Here is a 14184-nt window from a genome sequence, read left to right as displayed (position 1 = left end):
AATAATTTAAAAAAAAACATTTACTGTCCATGTGCAGAAATCACTAAAAGCTAGTGGACGGATACAACTAATTAAAATCGAGATTAGAATGTTTGTCTTTACCTCAAGAGGGATTGGAAAACACAGTGGGAGATGTTATGCCACAGTTTTCATCCCCTCCTTCAGTGCCATGCCCTAGGAAGGCATTGCCACCCATGGACCTCCATTGGATTGGTCCAAAGTATTGTGGGATCTAGGTAAATTGGGAAGTTCAGTCTATTTTTTGTGGGTAAGGGAATCAATGGATGCAGAACTAAGGCAGGTCAATAGAGTTGAGGTAAAGATTAGCCAATATCTATCTAAATGGAGGAACAAGATCAATGGGCTGAAAGGCCTTTTCCAGTTCCTATGTTCAAATTCAGGACACATGGAGCTGCAGCCACTGTACAGGGGTGAGATGAAAGACAGAGACACTTGGTGGACCAAGCGAATGTTTGCTGCAAAGATTTGTGTGTGCAACTGTTGAGGGAATACATCCGGTGTAAAGAGTGGCATTAACATGTAATGGCTCTTGCATCTAGCCAATCATCATTTCAGGTTAAATTTTACCTTTCCAGTCATTATCATTGAATAGCAAAATGTTATTCAGGCGATTTTTATTAAACATTACTGTACTAGAATTTATTACAAACAAATAACACGACTACAAAAGCATAAGTGAATTGAATAAAACTCTCAAGGAGTACAGAAAGTCACCCTATCAGAACCAGCGCAGAAAGAGGGTAATCAAGGAAAGATGTGTGTGAACCAAGCCCTTCAAATTCCAAACATTGTTCAGTGGTATCAACCAGTGTTTGTACACAAGAGTGCGTGGAGTTTGCAGGATCTTGTAACAAGCCAGTTGAATTGTGCAGGCTGAAGCTTAGATCCAAAATATCCAGATCCCATTGCGATTATAGAATCATAGAATTTACAGTGCAGAAGAAGCACTGGCCCATGGAAAGAGCACCCCACTTAAGCTGACACCTCCATCCTATCCCCACCTAACCTTTTTGGACACTAAGGGCAATTTAGCATGACCAATCCACCTAACCTGCACATCTTTGGACTGTGGGAGGAAACCGGAGCACCTGGAGGAAACCCACGCAGACACGGGGAGAACATGCAGACTCTGCACAGACAGTGACCCAAGCCAGGAATCGAACCTGGGACCCTGGAGCTGTGCAGCAACAGTACTAACCACTATGTTACCGTGCCGCCCTTAGGGAAGCTCCATTTTCTCTGGTCTTCCCAGATGCTACTCTGACTTAAAGTCTAGGCCCAAGTATCCTGGAGTCCCTATCGAATTACCGAACCTCCAGGAATTGAAGACTAATCTCAGGGACACTGCTTTTGGTAACCCAAGAGAAAGATTATAAGGTGCATTAAAGGAAATTGTGGAGTTTTTTGTTTCATTTTCTTTGAACGGTTTGATTAGATATCAAAATATTGCCGATGGATAAGACATGGTTGCTTGACTAATACTCAGGAATCATCCAACTGCCTCATGAAGATTGCTTCACTTTCCAATTGGCTTGGGAGGCAGCGAATCATGATAAGTGACCAATGGCAGTTGTGGACAGTTGGATACGAAAGTCAAATGAACTCTAGTAACATGTTGAACTCCAGTCGATGACCTTAGGCCAATGCTTCTGAAACTATGGGTCGTGACTCCTTTTGGGCCACCATCTCTATGGGGGACGATGTACAAGCAGGGCACATGCACAATTGGCAACTATATAGGGGGCAATATGCAGTAGGGCACTTGCACAGCCGCCATCTTTATCACGGGTAAAGTGCAGTAAGACATTTTCACGACTGCCATCTTTATAGGGGCAAGGTGCAGCAGGGCATTTGCATGGTCACCATTTTTATAGGGGGCAAAGTGCAGCAGGGCATTTGCACAATTGCCATCTTTAGAAGGGGGCAAAGTGCAGCAGGACACATGCACAGCCACCCTTGTTAAGGAAACAGCATGAGAAAGCCATCATCGAATCTTCTGTCACTGGAGAACGTGACTAAAACCGATTTAAGTGCATGAAATAATAGTTTTTACAAAGTAGATTAAAATACACATTTTCATATTTATATGAAGTATTATTTATCGATCTTTAAAACATGAACTTAAATAATTAAATAATGAATCTCGCTATTTTGCTGACATCTGGTGTATGGGGGTTGGTGGGGAGCCACGTTAACTTTCAGTTGTTAAAATGGGGCCACCTTGGTAAATAGTTTGGGAATGGTGGCATCATGGTTGGCACTGCTGCCTCACAGCTCCAGGGACTCGGGTTCGATTCCGGCCTCAGGTGACTGTCTGTGTGGACGTTCTCTCCATGTCTGCGAGGGTTTTTTCCGGGTGCTCTGGTTTCCTCCCACAATCCAAAGATGTGCAGGTTAGGTGGATTGGCCATGCTAAATTGCCCATTAGTGTCCAAATATGTGCAGGTTAGGAGGGGTTATGGAGGCAAGGTTGGGGAGTGGGCCTAGGTGAGGTGCTTTTTCAGAAGGTCGTGCAAACCCGATGGGCTGAATGGCCTCCTTCTGCACTGTTGGGAGAACTGCTTTAGGTTTCTTTGAGGGAAATTATTGATCCATGCACCAACTGATGATGAATCTTCTCCTTTAATAGTGGGAGCTGGACAAGGACAACTCTGGAGCAGTGAAATTAGAATACAGAGAATGTTTTCCCATCAATCTGGGCTGCATTGTGATTTTTCTATTTAAAATAGTTATTTTGCAAGCACTCTTGTGAGAATAGTTGAATGATCTCTGTCCGGTCAACATTTACTCACGGCCAGAATACTGCCAGGTCACACCTGAAGCAATTCCTTGCAGAAATGGGAAGTAGGCCATAAGTTTCTGAAAGCAAAGGCATGCCCTGAAAATCCTGGTAGCTGACAAAAGCTTCAGATGGGTTGTTGAGGAGAGGAGGAGGGTGGGGATTAAGGGGGAAGAGGACAGGACAGGATTTGAGCCACAAGCTAAAACAAGCACTTCAAAACTATAAATAGCGAACTAAAAGGAATCAACACTGAACATTATAGTACATTCAAATATACATAAAACATATAGTCTGATGCCACATCTCCTCCACCTCCAGTGTCACCTTGCTGGTGAATACAGCTAAGAAACACAGTGTTATTTAAACAAGAGAGCAACCTCATTAAAAGGAGTTATTACATTGCAGAGGTGGAAATTGTAGGCCAATTTTATTTTTAAGAACTTTAAAATGTAATTCCTCAGCAAACATCATATTTTGACTGCAAGCATTCGTGCTTTGACTTCTTGACTGGTGCTCTGACATACACTGGTAACTATCTAGGGAAATATACAGCAAGGCAGCATGACCTAATCGATTTACCAAGATCATCAAAAAAATTTCCATCTGAAGCCGGCCACTACCATTGATCCATGCTAATCACATGATGTTGTGGACTGATCACATGTTGGGGATGAGGGAGTGTGTAGTGCTCGACCCATTCTTGTAGCCATTGACAATTCCTGGTTCTTCTCTTACCCTCTGCCCTGGGTATTCCTGCCAGCTCAATTCTCACCTGATTGTTTCTCCCATTCAATCTTCCTGACATGCCAGCTGGTTTCACCAACACCGACACCCTGACCAGGATTGCCAGCCCTCCCTAATTTCCACCTCTCAGTGAAGTACTCTGGCATCCAGTGGTTACACTGGCAGAATGACCCTCCAGTTGTGTTCAGTGTACAGTTGAGATTCACAGAGAGATCCAGCGCAAGGTGAGTGTTACTGACTGGAAAAAGTTAATTACAAACATTAGACTCAAATACTGCCCATCACTAAGTTGACTTTCCTGGCTTTGCCTTACAAAGAATTTAAAGTAAAACAGTGTAGAAAGAGAACATTCAACCTATTGCACCCATACCAGTGTAAGACAACAATGGGGCAAGCCTGCACAATAAGACAACTGTCAATATACTGCATGTGTCTATGGCTGAGAAAGGACAAGAAATGTTATGGAACAGCTGGTGTAAAAAGCTGGATGACCTTCATTCCTTCACTACCACCATTAACGGACAACTTTGCTACATGGCCAGACCACGGGCTTTGTGCTTTTAAAAGACGTTTTATTTCCCCTGTGTAGTGGTATCGAACTTTAATCCGGAGTACTGCATTTTAAAATGTATTTGTTCATGGGATGTGGGTGTCGATGGCTAGGCCAGCATTTATTACCCATTCTTAATTGCCCTTCAGAAGGTGGTGGTCAGTTGCCTCCTTGAACCACTGCAGTCCATGCGGTGTAGGTAGTTAGGGAGATAGTTCCAGGATTTTGACCCAGCGACAGTGAAGGAACGGCTGACATATTTCCAGTTTTGGGCAGATTTGGGCCCTGCACCTCAGGAAGGATAAACTAGCTTTGGAGGGGTTGCAACACAGACTCACCAAGTGTAAAATTAGGGGGAGGGATTGCATAATCTAGTCTTGTATTTTTATTTTTTATAAAATTAGAGTACTCAATTCATTTTTTTCCAATTAAGGGGCAATTCAGCATGGCCAATCCACCTACCCTGCACATCTTTGGGTTGTGGGGGTGAGACCCACGCAAACACGGCGAGAATGTGCAAACTCCACACGGACAGTGACCCAGAGCCGGGATCGAACTTGGAACCTCGGCACCGTGAGGCAGCAGGGCTAACCCACTGTGCCATCGTGCTGCCCATCTAGCCTTGTATGAAAGGGGTGATCTAATTGCGCTGTTTAAAATGATTGAGGGATTTGATAGGTAGATAGCCAGAAACCAATTCCTCTGGCGGGAGAGTCCACAAGAAGTTAGGGGACAAGACTAAAGATTAGAGCTGGGCCATTTAGAGATGAGGTCAGGAATTATCTATTCACATCAAAGGTAGTGGAAATTTGGAACGCTCCCCAAAAATCCATTGGGGGGGGGGGCTAATGGAAAATTTCAAAACCGAGATGAATAGATTTGTATTTGGTACAGCATGAAGGAACTTGGAAACGAGGTGGGAAAGTGGGTTCAAGGCACAGTATACTCATGATCTACTTGAATGGTGGGACAAGCTCAAGTGGGTGAACAGTCTCCTTCCGGCATCCCTTCATCTTCCTTTCTTGCCCATTTTCTCCCTGTGCAACCCATGGCATTGCCTCCAAGATCCACGCACCTGCTTCCATGACTGCTTGGGGATCAGGAAAGGCAACCCTGGCTGATGTTAGTTCCCTCTGCCCTCTCCCCAAGTCAGGGGATACTGTAGCCGCCCACCTCTCCCCTCCCCCACATCCCCCCACCACCGCCAGCGCCTTGCTTACAGTGCAGACTGAGGTCCAAAGCTGGGGCCTCCTTCATCTTTCTGGTGCAGCTGCTCATCACCTGAACTCACAAAGCTATCAGGATAAATACAGAGCTTGTCAGAAATTACCTGCTGAACACAGTCTGACTATGCCATAGTTTTAGGCTAAGGCGATGGCAGATTTAAAACAGAAATGAGGAGGAATTACTGAACTCAAAGGGTCCTGAGTATGTGGAATTCTCTACCCCAGAGTGCAGATGATGCCGGAACATTAAACAAATTAAAGGACAAGATTTTTCATTAGTAGTGGGGTGAAGGGTTATGGGGAGCGAGCAGGAAGGTGGAGATGACACAGATGAGTTCAGCCAAGATCCTGTTGAATGGTGGAGCGGGCTTGAGAGGCTGAATTTCCGCTCCCACACCCAGTTCTTATGATCTTATGTAAAACAACTATTACCAAGTTGGCAGGGAACAAGTGTTTGATCCCGGCTCTGGGTCACTGTTTGTGTGGAGTTTGCACATTCTCCCCGTGTTTGCGTGGGTTTCGCCCCCACAACCCAAAGATGTGCAGGGTAGGTGGATTGGCCATGCTGAATTACCCCTTAATTGGAAAAAGTGAATTGGGTACTCTAAATTTATTTTTAAAAAACAAGGTGGGGGAGGTCAGAAGCATCATAGAATCATAGAATTTACAGTGCAGAAGGAGGCCATTCAGCCCATCGAGTCTACACCGGCCCTTGGAAAGAGCACCCCACTTAAGCCCAGCCCATCCCCGTAACCCAGTAACCCCATCTAACCTTTTTGGAAATTAAGGACAATTTATCATGGCCAATCCACCTAACCTGCACATCTTTGGACCGTGGGAGGAAACCGGAGCACCCGGAGGAAACTCACGCAGACACGGGGAGGATGTGCAGACTCCACACAGACAGTGACCCAAGCCAGGAATCGAACCTGGGACCCTGGAGCTGTGAAGCAACTGTGCTAACTTCTGTGCTACCGTGCTGCATGAATTCGAAAGAAAAGACTCGCATTTCAATACCATCATCCAGAACCCCAGGACGTCCCAAAACACTTTACAGCCAATTAAATACATTTTGAAGTGTAGTTAGTGTTGTAATGGAGAAAGTGTAGCAGCCATTTGGAGTGCAACAATCTCCCACAAACAGCAATGAGATAAATGACTAAGTCATTTGGTTTAATGATGGATGTTGAGGAATAAATATTGATGAGGAGACTGAGGAGAACTGCCGTTCTCTTTTTTGAAGAAATGGCACTGGGATCTTTTATGTCCAGACACGACCTGGGATGAACATCTCATTCAAAATAAATCAGAGCCTCTGCCAGTGCTGCATTCCCCCAGCATTGCATTGGGAGCATCAGCCTAGATTATGTGCTTAAACCTCTGGAGTAAGGAGGTCTCGACTTGTTTGTCATTTTTGATACATGCATCAGCTCTGAACACACAGAAGGGGAGGAGGAGATGCCCAAACAAGAAACAAGACAGTTAAAAAGGTTTTCTTTTGTAAAGCATTACATTCTCTCTTCACACTGATTTCTGAAAATATCCCCGGTCCCCTACAAACCATGACTGGTCATCATTGAAAATAAAAACCCACGGGGACCGAGGGGACGGGGCAGGAGGTAAAATTTACAGCTATAATACAAGTGGGAAGTCGGTCCTCCCAAACACAGTCGCGATCGGAGAAAGGAAGTGGCGGAGTTTTCTGGAAAAAGGCAGTGCGCGCATCGGAGCCAATGGTGAGTCGACATCAAACTGTCCGGAGGTTTCTGGACTGTGCCTTGTTGGGTTGAGTTGATGAAAGTTGCAGCTGCCTCTTTGTTTCTCACCTTGTTTGTCATCTGGCTTCCCTGTTGGCTGTTAGCTCACTGCAAACAGAAGAGGTGACTGTCAGTGAATGGAGGCTTTGTACACAATGGCAGCAAGGAAGATTTTGCTATGCCTTTTGCATCTCCTTGTGGTACAAAGGAGTGGGAGTATAGAATCCAAAGAATCTCTATAGGGCAGAAGGAGGCCATTTGGCTTATCGAGTCTACATCAAACTTCTGAAAGAGTACCCTACCTAGGCCTACTCTCCCCACACCCCCATCCCCGTAACCCCACCTAACATGCACATCTTTGGACGCTAAGGGTGAATTTTATCATGGCCAATCCAGCTAGCCTATACATCTTTGGATACTAAGGGGGAAATTTATCATGGCCAATCCACCTGATCTGCACATCTTTGGATTGTGGGAGGAAACCGGAGCACCCAGAGCAAACCCACGCAGAAACGGGTAGAACATGCAAACTCCACACAGTCACCCTTGGCCGCAATTGAACCCGGGTCCCTGGTACCGTGAGGCAGCAATGCTAACCACTATGCTGGTTATGGTTATACAAGGCTCTGGTTAGGTCCCATGTGGTTTACTGCATTCACTGCACCACAGGAAGGATGCACTGTGTGGAGCATGATTTGTTATGTTGTAGGTGTAACATAAGCGGCTTCCTTGTGGTGCACTTGACAAAGGAAGGTTCAGACGTGGAGATAACTTCAACACGTTTATTAAACTATTTACACTTCTATTACTCGGGTTCAACACTACTGCTAATCCTACTATAGCTACCCAGACTGACTAACCAGTTGCTGCAATCCACGTGGTGGGAGTGATATTGAATCAGCCTTGTGTCTCTACTCACTGACTGTCTCCACTGGAAAGAGGCAGATCATGTGTGTGGTGTCCTTTATATATGGGTTGGTGTAATGCCCTCCTGTGGTCATGTCACCTCTGTGTGTATCGTGAATGTCCATTGGTCGTGTCCTATCTAACTGATCTATTGGTTGAGTGTGTGTGTGTGATGTCTCTGGTGCTCCCTCTAGTGTCTAGCTAGCCTACATGTATTTACATTAACCCCCCGTATACTCACAGTGATGCACATCACCACAGAGCACAAAGTCAACAGAATAATTCTAGGCCCCAGAATTAAATCATGAGGACAAGGTTGTATTGTCTAGGCTTGTAGGTGAAGTATATGAGGTGTTTAAGATGATTCAACGATTCACTGGTGTGGATAGAGCCATTTCCTCTTCTGGAGGCATCCAGTATGAGGGGGAATAATCTTAAAATTAGAGCGTGGCTGTTTAGGGGTGATGTCGGGAGGCATTGCTCTCTGCGAAGATTAATTTAAATCTGAAACTCTCTCCCTCAAAGAGCTGTTGTGCCAGGTCAATGGAACATTTCAAAACTGCGATTTATAGTTTTTTTGTCAGGCAGGGATATTAAAGGACATGGAACCAAGGTACGTAGATAGAGTTAAGTTACGGATCACCCACAACCTAATTAAATGGTAGGATAGGCTCGAGGAGCTGAATGACCTCTTGTTCTACCAATATCTAAGACACTGCTGTGCCTTCTGTGTCATTTCGCATCACCACGAGAGCCTTTTATTTTTCAATGATTGATGAGTAATATTGGGGATGAGTGACAATAATGAATGGTTGTGGAGAAAAACAGTGGGAACCAGAACTGAGGGCCAAATGCTGTCAGCTGGCCCTGTCGCTCCCCAATAATAATTCTTCTCTCTGTGAAGTTATGCTATTTTCTCCTCTCCCTTTTCTGGGCACGTGGCTAGTGCACATGTCTCCTGTTTCATTGAGTCCAAAGATGTGCAAGATTTGCCATGATAAAATTGTCCCTTAATGTCACTGGAGAAAGGCCACCTCTTACTCAGCACTGCAGTGTCAGCACCGATTGAGGGCCGCATTATACAGGGCGGGGGTACGGGAGGACTGCTCATACCCCTATTAGGGTGCCAGACTTTTGTCTGGATACCAGATGAAAACCCCAAACAATCTTATCAATGTGTAGGAGTGATGACTCTGACCAATAGGTATCTTTTATGTTAAAGCAAACTTTGATTTAAACACCGAATTAACCACATTAACATCAAAGAAAACACTTTACAATTATCAGTTCAACAGTTCTTAAATACAAGGAAAAACTTGAACTTACCATCTACATCTGCCACCAATTCCAATTAAGCAACCCAATACATTTCAAATGCTACTAATGAATAAAGTTAAGAATCATGGTTACTTGCTTATCTGTGCAAACCTTTGAAGAGAGAGACCGTTTCAGGAACAACCTGAAAATCCTTCTGTTGTGCCAGACTCAAATCCTCAAAACAGCAAAACCGCTGTTCAACTTAAAATCTTATAGCAGACTGCAAAGCTACAGACAGACCTGGTTCCTCCTATTCATTACATCAAACATATCCCACTAAGATGTCCCATGACCTGCTTAGCTAGGACCAAATTAACTCCCTCTTATATTATCCACACCCCAGGGAATCTCCAGCATTCAAAACAATATCCTGTTTGCAATCTGTATGTAAACAAGTAAATGGTTAGAAACCATGACTACTTCTCATTTTAAGACACCTTAATTATAGTTTTAGTAGACACAATGTCTGTATGTATTTTTAAACCAAGGTTTTAAAAATAACATTACTGCCACAAATATGAAATATAATATATGACAATTTCTACATTCATCAACACCGCCCAGAAGTAAAGTCACCCCACAGGCATAACACCCTGCGAGTGGACTAAATTAGTGAACAGTTGGACTTCCTGGGCAATCTGCTACGCTACTTCACTATCATACCCTTGATTCCAAACTTCTTTCTCTCTGTTCTCCCCATCTTCTTTGCTCTGTTGATGCTTTAAAGAGGCCCATCTACATTTCATGTGTCATGCTGTGTAATTATGATGTTATAGATTTTATTTTTAACAACTGGACCCTCTTTTAAAAATGAACAGTGCGGGCCTTACAATGGCTGTCAAGAGGCATTTGACATTACAACTGCGATAGTGTCAAGCTTCTGGAAGGCTCTGAGTGGGTTACAAGCAGACATGAAAAAGCTTTTGAAATTCAGTGGGCGGGATTCACCGTTCCCCGACACTGATTTCATAATCGCTGATCGGGCGGAGAATCCCTATTGACGGCGAAATCGGGAGCGGCGCCTGTTTGACGCAGGTTTTGTATGCTCCGCCGCCTCAAAAATGGCGTCATCGCGTCGTGCACCTCAGGCCAATAGGACGGCCTTAGTGCGTCACCTGAAGGCCCTCCCGCAATGCTCTGCCCCCGATGGGCCGAGTTCCCGACCATGCGGTTGACGTGTGGTCTCAGCGGTCGGGAACCCGGCGTGGCGGCTGCGGACTGTGTCCAGCGCCGCCAGTCGGGCAGAAGCAGTGTTTCTGGCCGGGTTGGGGGGCTTCCACGAGGGCTGGGGGGACTGGTGGGGGGTGTCGGGGGGCAGTATCCGGCAGGCCGGGTCCGCGCATGTCTGGCGCCATGTTTTACAGCACGACTACTGCAGGCCATCGCCGTGCGCAAGCACGGCCATTCTTCAGGCGTTTTTGTCGTGGGAGCCGTGGGGTTTACGTCAGCTAGCCCTTCACCAGTCGCAGGATCAGTGAAAGGGCGGTGCCGATTTTCTTGACGTTAAAGTCACAGATCCTCCCGCACTGAGTCTCAAAAATGGTGAATCCAGCCCAGTGAGTCTTCAAACAGACAATGGTTTTCTCTTGAGGTGTGAACAGACCCTTCCTTTACCAACAATTATGTAAGAATTGGCCCATTCGAATTAATGGCTTGGGCATTAAGATTTAATTACCTCGACTAAAAAGACAGCCTTTTTCTCCCTCAGCGGAATCCTCTGCTTGGCAGGCAGCGCCCCCACACCCGTGAGTTTCCCGACAGTGTGGGGTGGCCACAATGGGAAACCTCATTGCTGGCTGCGGGAATATAGAATCCTGCTGCTGGCGAGGGCGTGCCACACTGGAAAACAGGGCTGGCCAGATGGAGAATCCCACCCAGGGGCTAGGCTAAGCCGCAGACATAGGGGCCGGGATACTCCGATCCCCCGCCGGGTCGGAGAATCCCCGGGGCGAGGCTCGAATCCCGCCCCGCCGCACCGACGCTGGCTGCCCTATTTTGCGGTGCCGTTTTTCGGGCAGCGGCAGGATTCCCGCCACACCAATTGGGGGCTGTTGACAGCGGCTCCCTCGCCGATTCTCCGGGCCCCGATGGGCCGAGCGGCCATCCATTTTTGGCCAGTCCCGCCGGCGTGAATTACTCACCTCACGCACGGCGGGAACTGGCAGGTGAGCATGCAGGGGCGGTCCTGGGGGGGGGGGGGGGGGGGGGGGGGGCAGGGGTATCCGACCCTGGGGAGGCCCCCATGGTCCGTGATTGGGGCCTACCGATCTGCGGGTGGGCTTGTTCCTTGGGGGCACTTTTTTCTTCCACGCTGGGCCCCTGTTGGACTCCGCCATATTGCCCGGGGGTCGGCACGGAAAGAGAACCCCCCGCGCATGCACGAAAATACGCCGGAGGGTCTGCGCATGCGCGAGATCACGCTGGCCGTTCCGCGCATGCGCGAGCTAGTGCCAGCCCTTTGGTGCCCGTGTCCCCCCAGTTCCAGACTCTCCCCAAGGGGCAACATCCTCTCAGTGCCCACTTCTGTCAAATCCTCTCAGTGCCCACTTCTGTCAAATCCTCTCAGGATCTTCCATGTTTCAATAAGTTCACCTCTCATCCATCGAAATTTCAATGGGTCCAGGCCCAACCTACTCAACGTTCCTTAATAAGTTAACCCCTTCATCCCAGGAATCATTCGACTGAACCTCCTCTGAACTGCTTCCAATGCAATTATATCCTTTCATAAGCAAGGAGACGATAAGTGTACACAGCACTCCAAGTATGATATAAGTGAGGCCCTGTACAGATGCAGCAACACTTCCCTACTTTTATACTCAATTCCCCTCGCAATAAACACCAATATTCCATTTGCCTTCCTAATCACTCGGTGTCCTGCATACTAACATTCTGTAATTCAGGACACCCAGGTACCTCTGCAGAGTTCTGCAATCTCTCCATTTAGACAGTACACAACGATTCTACCCTTCCAGCCAGAATGGACACGTTCACATTTTCCCACATTATACTCCACCTGCAAATGTTTATTCACTCACGTAACCTATCTATGTCCCTTTGTAGACTTTTATGTCCGCCAGATCATCTACTTTCCTACCTATCTTTGTGCCATTAGCAAATTTAGCTACCACACATCTGAGGCTGGATTCTCCATGTGAGAGACGAAGTGCGGCATCAGGACTGAATGTCTGGTATTCCATGGTCCCGATGGCGGCGCCGGTCCCGGAGCTATTCAGGACATGCTAATGGGCCAGCAGTCATGCCACATGGGACGAGTGCAATTCCAACTGATGTTGGCATTTGGGATTGGCGCTGGAGAGCCTGACAAGCTGGAGCAGCATATGAGCACTCCACTCCGCACACACTCTCATTCCAGTCAAGAAAATGCCACCCCAAGAGTGGCCCCAAGACTCACAGATGCAGAGCTGGAGATATTGCTGGATGCCGTGGAGGAGAGGTGGGACAGTATGCTCCCCAGGGTGGGAAGGAGGCTGCCACCCACCGACGTCAACCGGGTTTGGGCATAGGTGGCAGAGGCCGTGAGTGCTGTGGGCCCCACCGCAAGGACCGGGCAGCAGTGCCAGGAAAAGCTGCACAACCTGCTCAGGTTGGCCTGGGTGAGTCACTGTCTCCGTGCTCCTAACACCACCCCTGTTCCACCCCCTATATCCCCGCTAGAGGGCGACCGTAACCCACCAGCTGGCAGCCCCTCGCACCCCACCCAGCATCACAGGCCAACACCCGTACCGCCCGCTATGGCCAGGTGCCCCGCACACACGGCAACCCTAATTTGGACCTGGTCGGCAGGGTGGGAGAGTGGGCAGCCGCAGAGGCAGAGGTCAGCATGGCACAACCAATTGAGCTCCCAATGTGTTGTGACGTCCCTATGGCAGGTGGGTCACCCCTCCTCCCCACAGCATGCCTACCTGCGATCTAACCATGCGTCTTGTATTGTGCCTTGCAGGGTCACCACCAGACGATGAGGAACCGGCTGGTGTCCGCCGCACCTAGCCGCAATCCCACAACACCCCAGGAGCACATGTCCGGGGACGGCTCCGACATCCCATCACCTCTGTCACCTACAGGCTCCACCATCCCAGAGATGCTCACCTCGGTTGTGCATTTTAGTGAAGAGGCTCCAGGGGCACTATCTGGTGCTCACGAGACAGATGCAGTGGTACGTCAGGTAGAGGTAGGAACCCCCGAGGGGCGGACGGATGGAGGGCGGCCTGGGACCAGGGATTCGTTGCTGTCCAGACAGGTCCGGCACTTCCGGAAAGGGTGGTCCCATCAATGTTGGAGATGCAGGTGCAGAGCCAGGGACTACATGAGGGGGTGTCAGCAGCCATCCATTGCCTGCAGGTGCAGATGGAGGAGTCCAATCATCTGCAGGAGCAGGAGGTGGTGTCAACCATGCATGCTACCCAGGCCAACACTGCACAGGTGGTATCTGCGGTGGAGGCTTTGGCTGCGAAGGTCATGGGTCAGGATGTCCAAGGCCTGGGGCACTCTATGCAGGCGGTGGCTGAGGCACAGGACAGGGCAGTCATAGCACAGACAGCCATGGACAAAGGCCACATGGACATTGCTGCGGACACCAGAGACTGGCTCAATCACAACAGGCCATGCCTGCGGGCATTGAGAGCATTGGCCTGGCGCTGGCTGACCTGAACCAGTCGCAGAGGAACCTGGCGCGGTCACTGAGTGGCGTGACGCAGTCTTAGAGGGATGTGGCACAATCCCTGCGCTCCAAGGCTGCGAACATGAGACCCTGGTTGAGACAAGAGCAGGCCTCCAGGACTGGGAGCACAAAGTGACATTGGTTCTCCTGGAGCTATATCTGGCTGCACCTCCGTCCCAAGGAGTACCCCGGGGCCATTGGGC

At 48.2% G+C, this 14184-nt stretch overlaps 1 protein-coding gene across 6 annotated transcripts in view; it reads right to left on the bottom strand.

Moving 5' to 3' along the window:
• Window positions 1-618: 618 nt before the first annotated feature.
• The window catches only part of LOC140430841 (RNA-binding Raly-like protein), a 2211286-nt gene continuing 2197720 nt past the window's right edge, over window positions 619-14184 (bottom strand). For all 6 annotated transcript variants that reach the window (XM_072518571.1, XM_072518572.1, XM_072518570.1 and 3 more), the window contains one exon: window positions 619-7188. In XM_072518571.1, the coding sequence (XP_072374672.1) occupies window positions 7186-7188 (3 nt within the window). In that variant the 3' untranslated portion in view covers window positions 619-7185. The remainder of the gene's footprint in view (window positions 7189-14184) is intronic.

The sequence above is a fragment of the Scyliorhinus torazame genome, chromosome 10 (assembly GCF_047496885.1).
Source record: "Scyliorhinus torazame isolate Kashiwa2021f chromosome 10, sScyTor2.1, whole genome shotgun sequence".
Taxonomy (NCBI): domain Eukaryota; kingdom Metazoa; phylum Chordata; class Chondrichthyes; order Carcharhiniformes; family Scyliorhinidae; genus Scyliorhinus; species Scyliorhinus torazame.
Note: the sequence above shows the minus strand (reverse complement) of the source record. Positions and strands in the feature narration are given on the sequence as shown.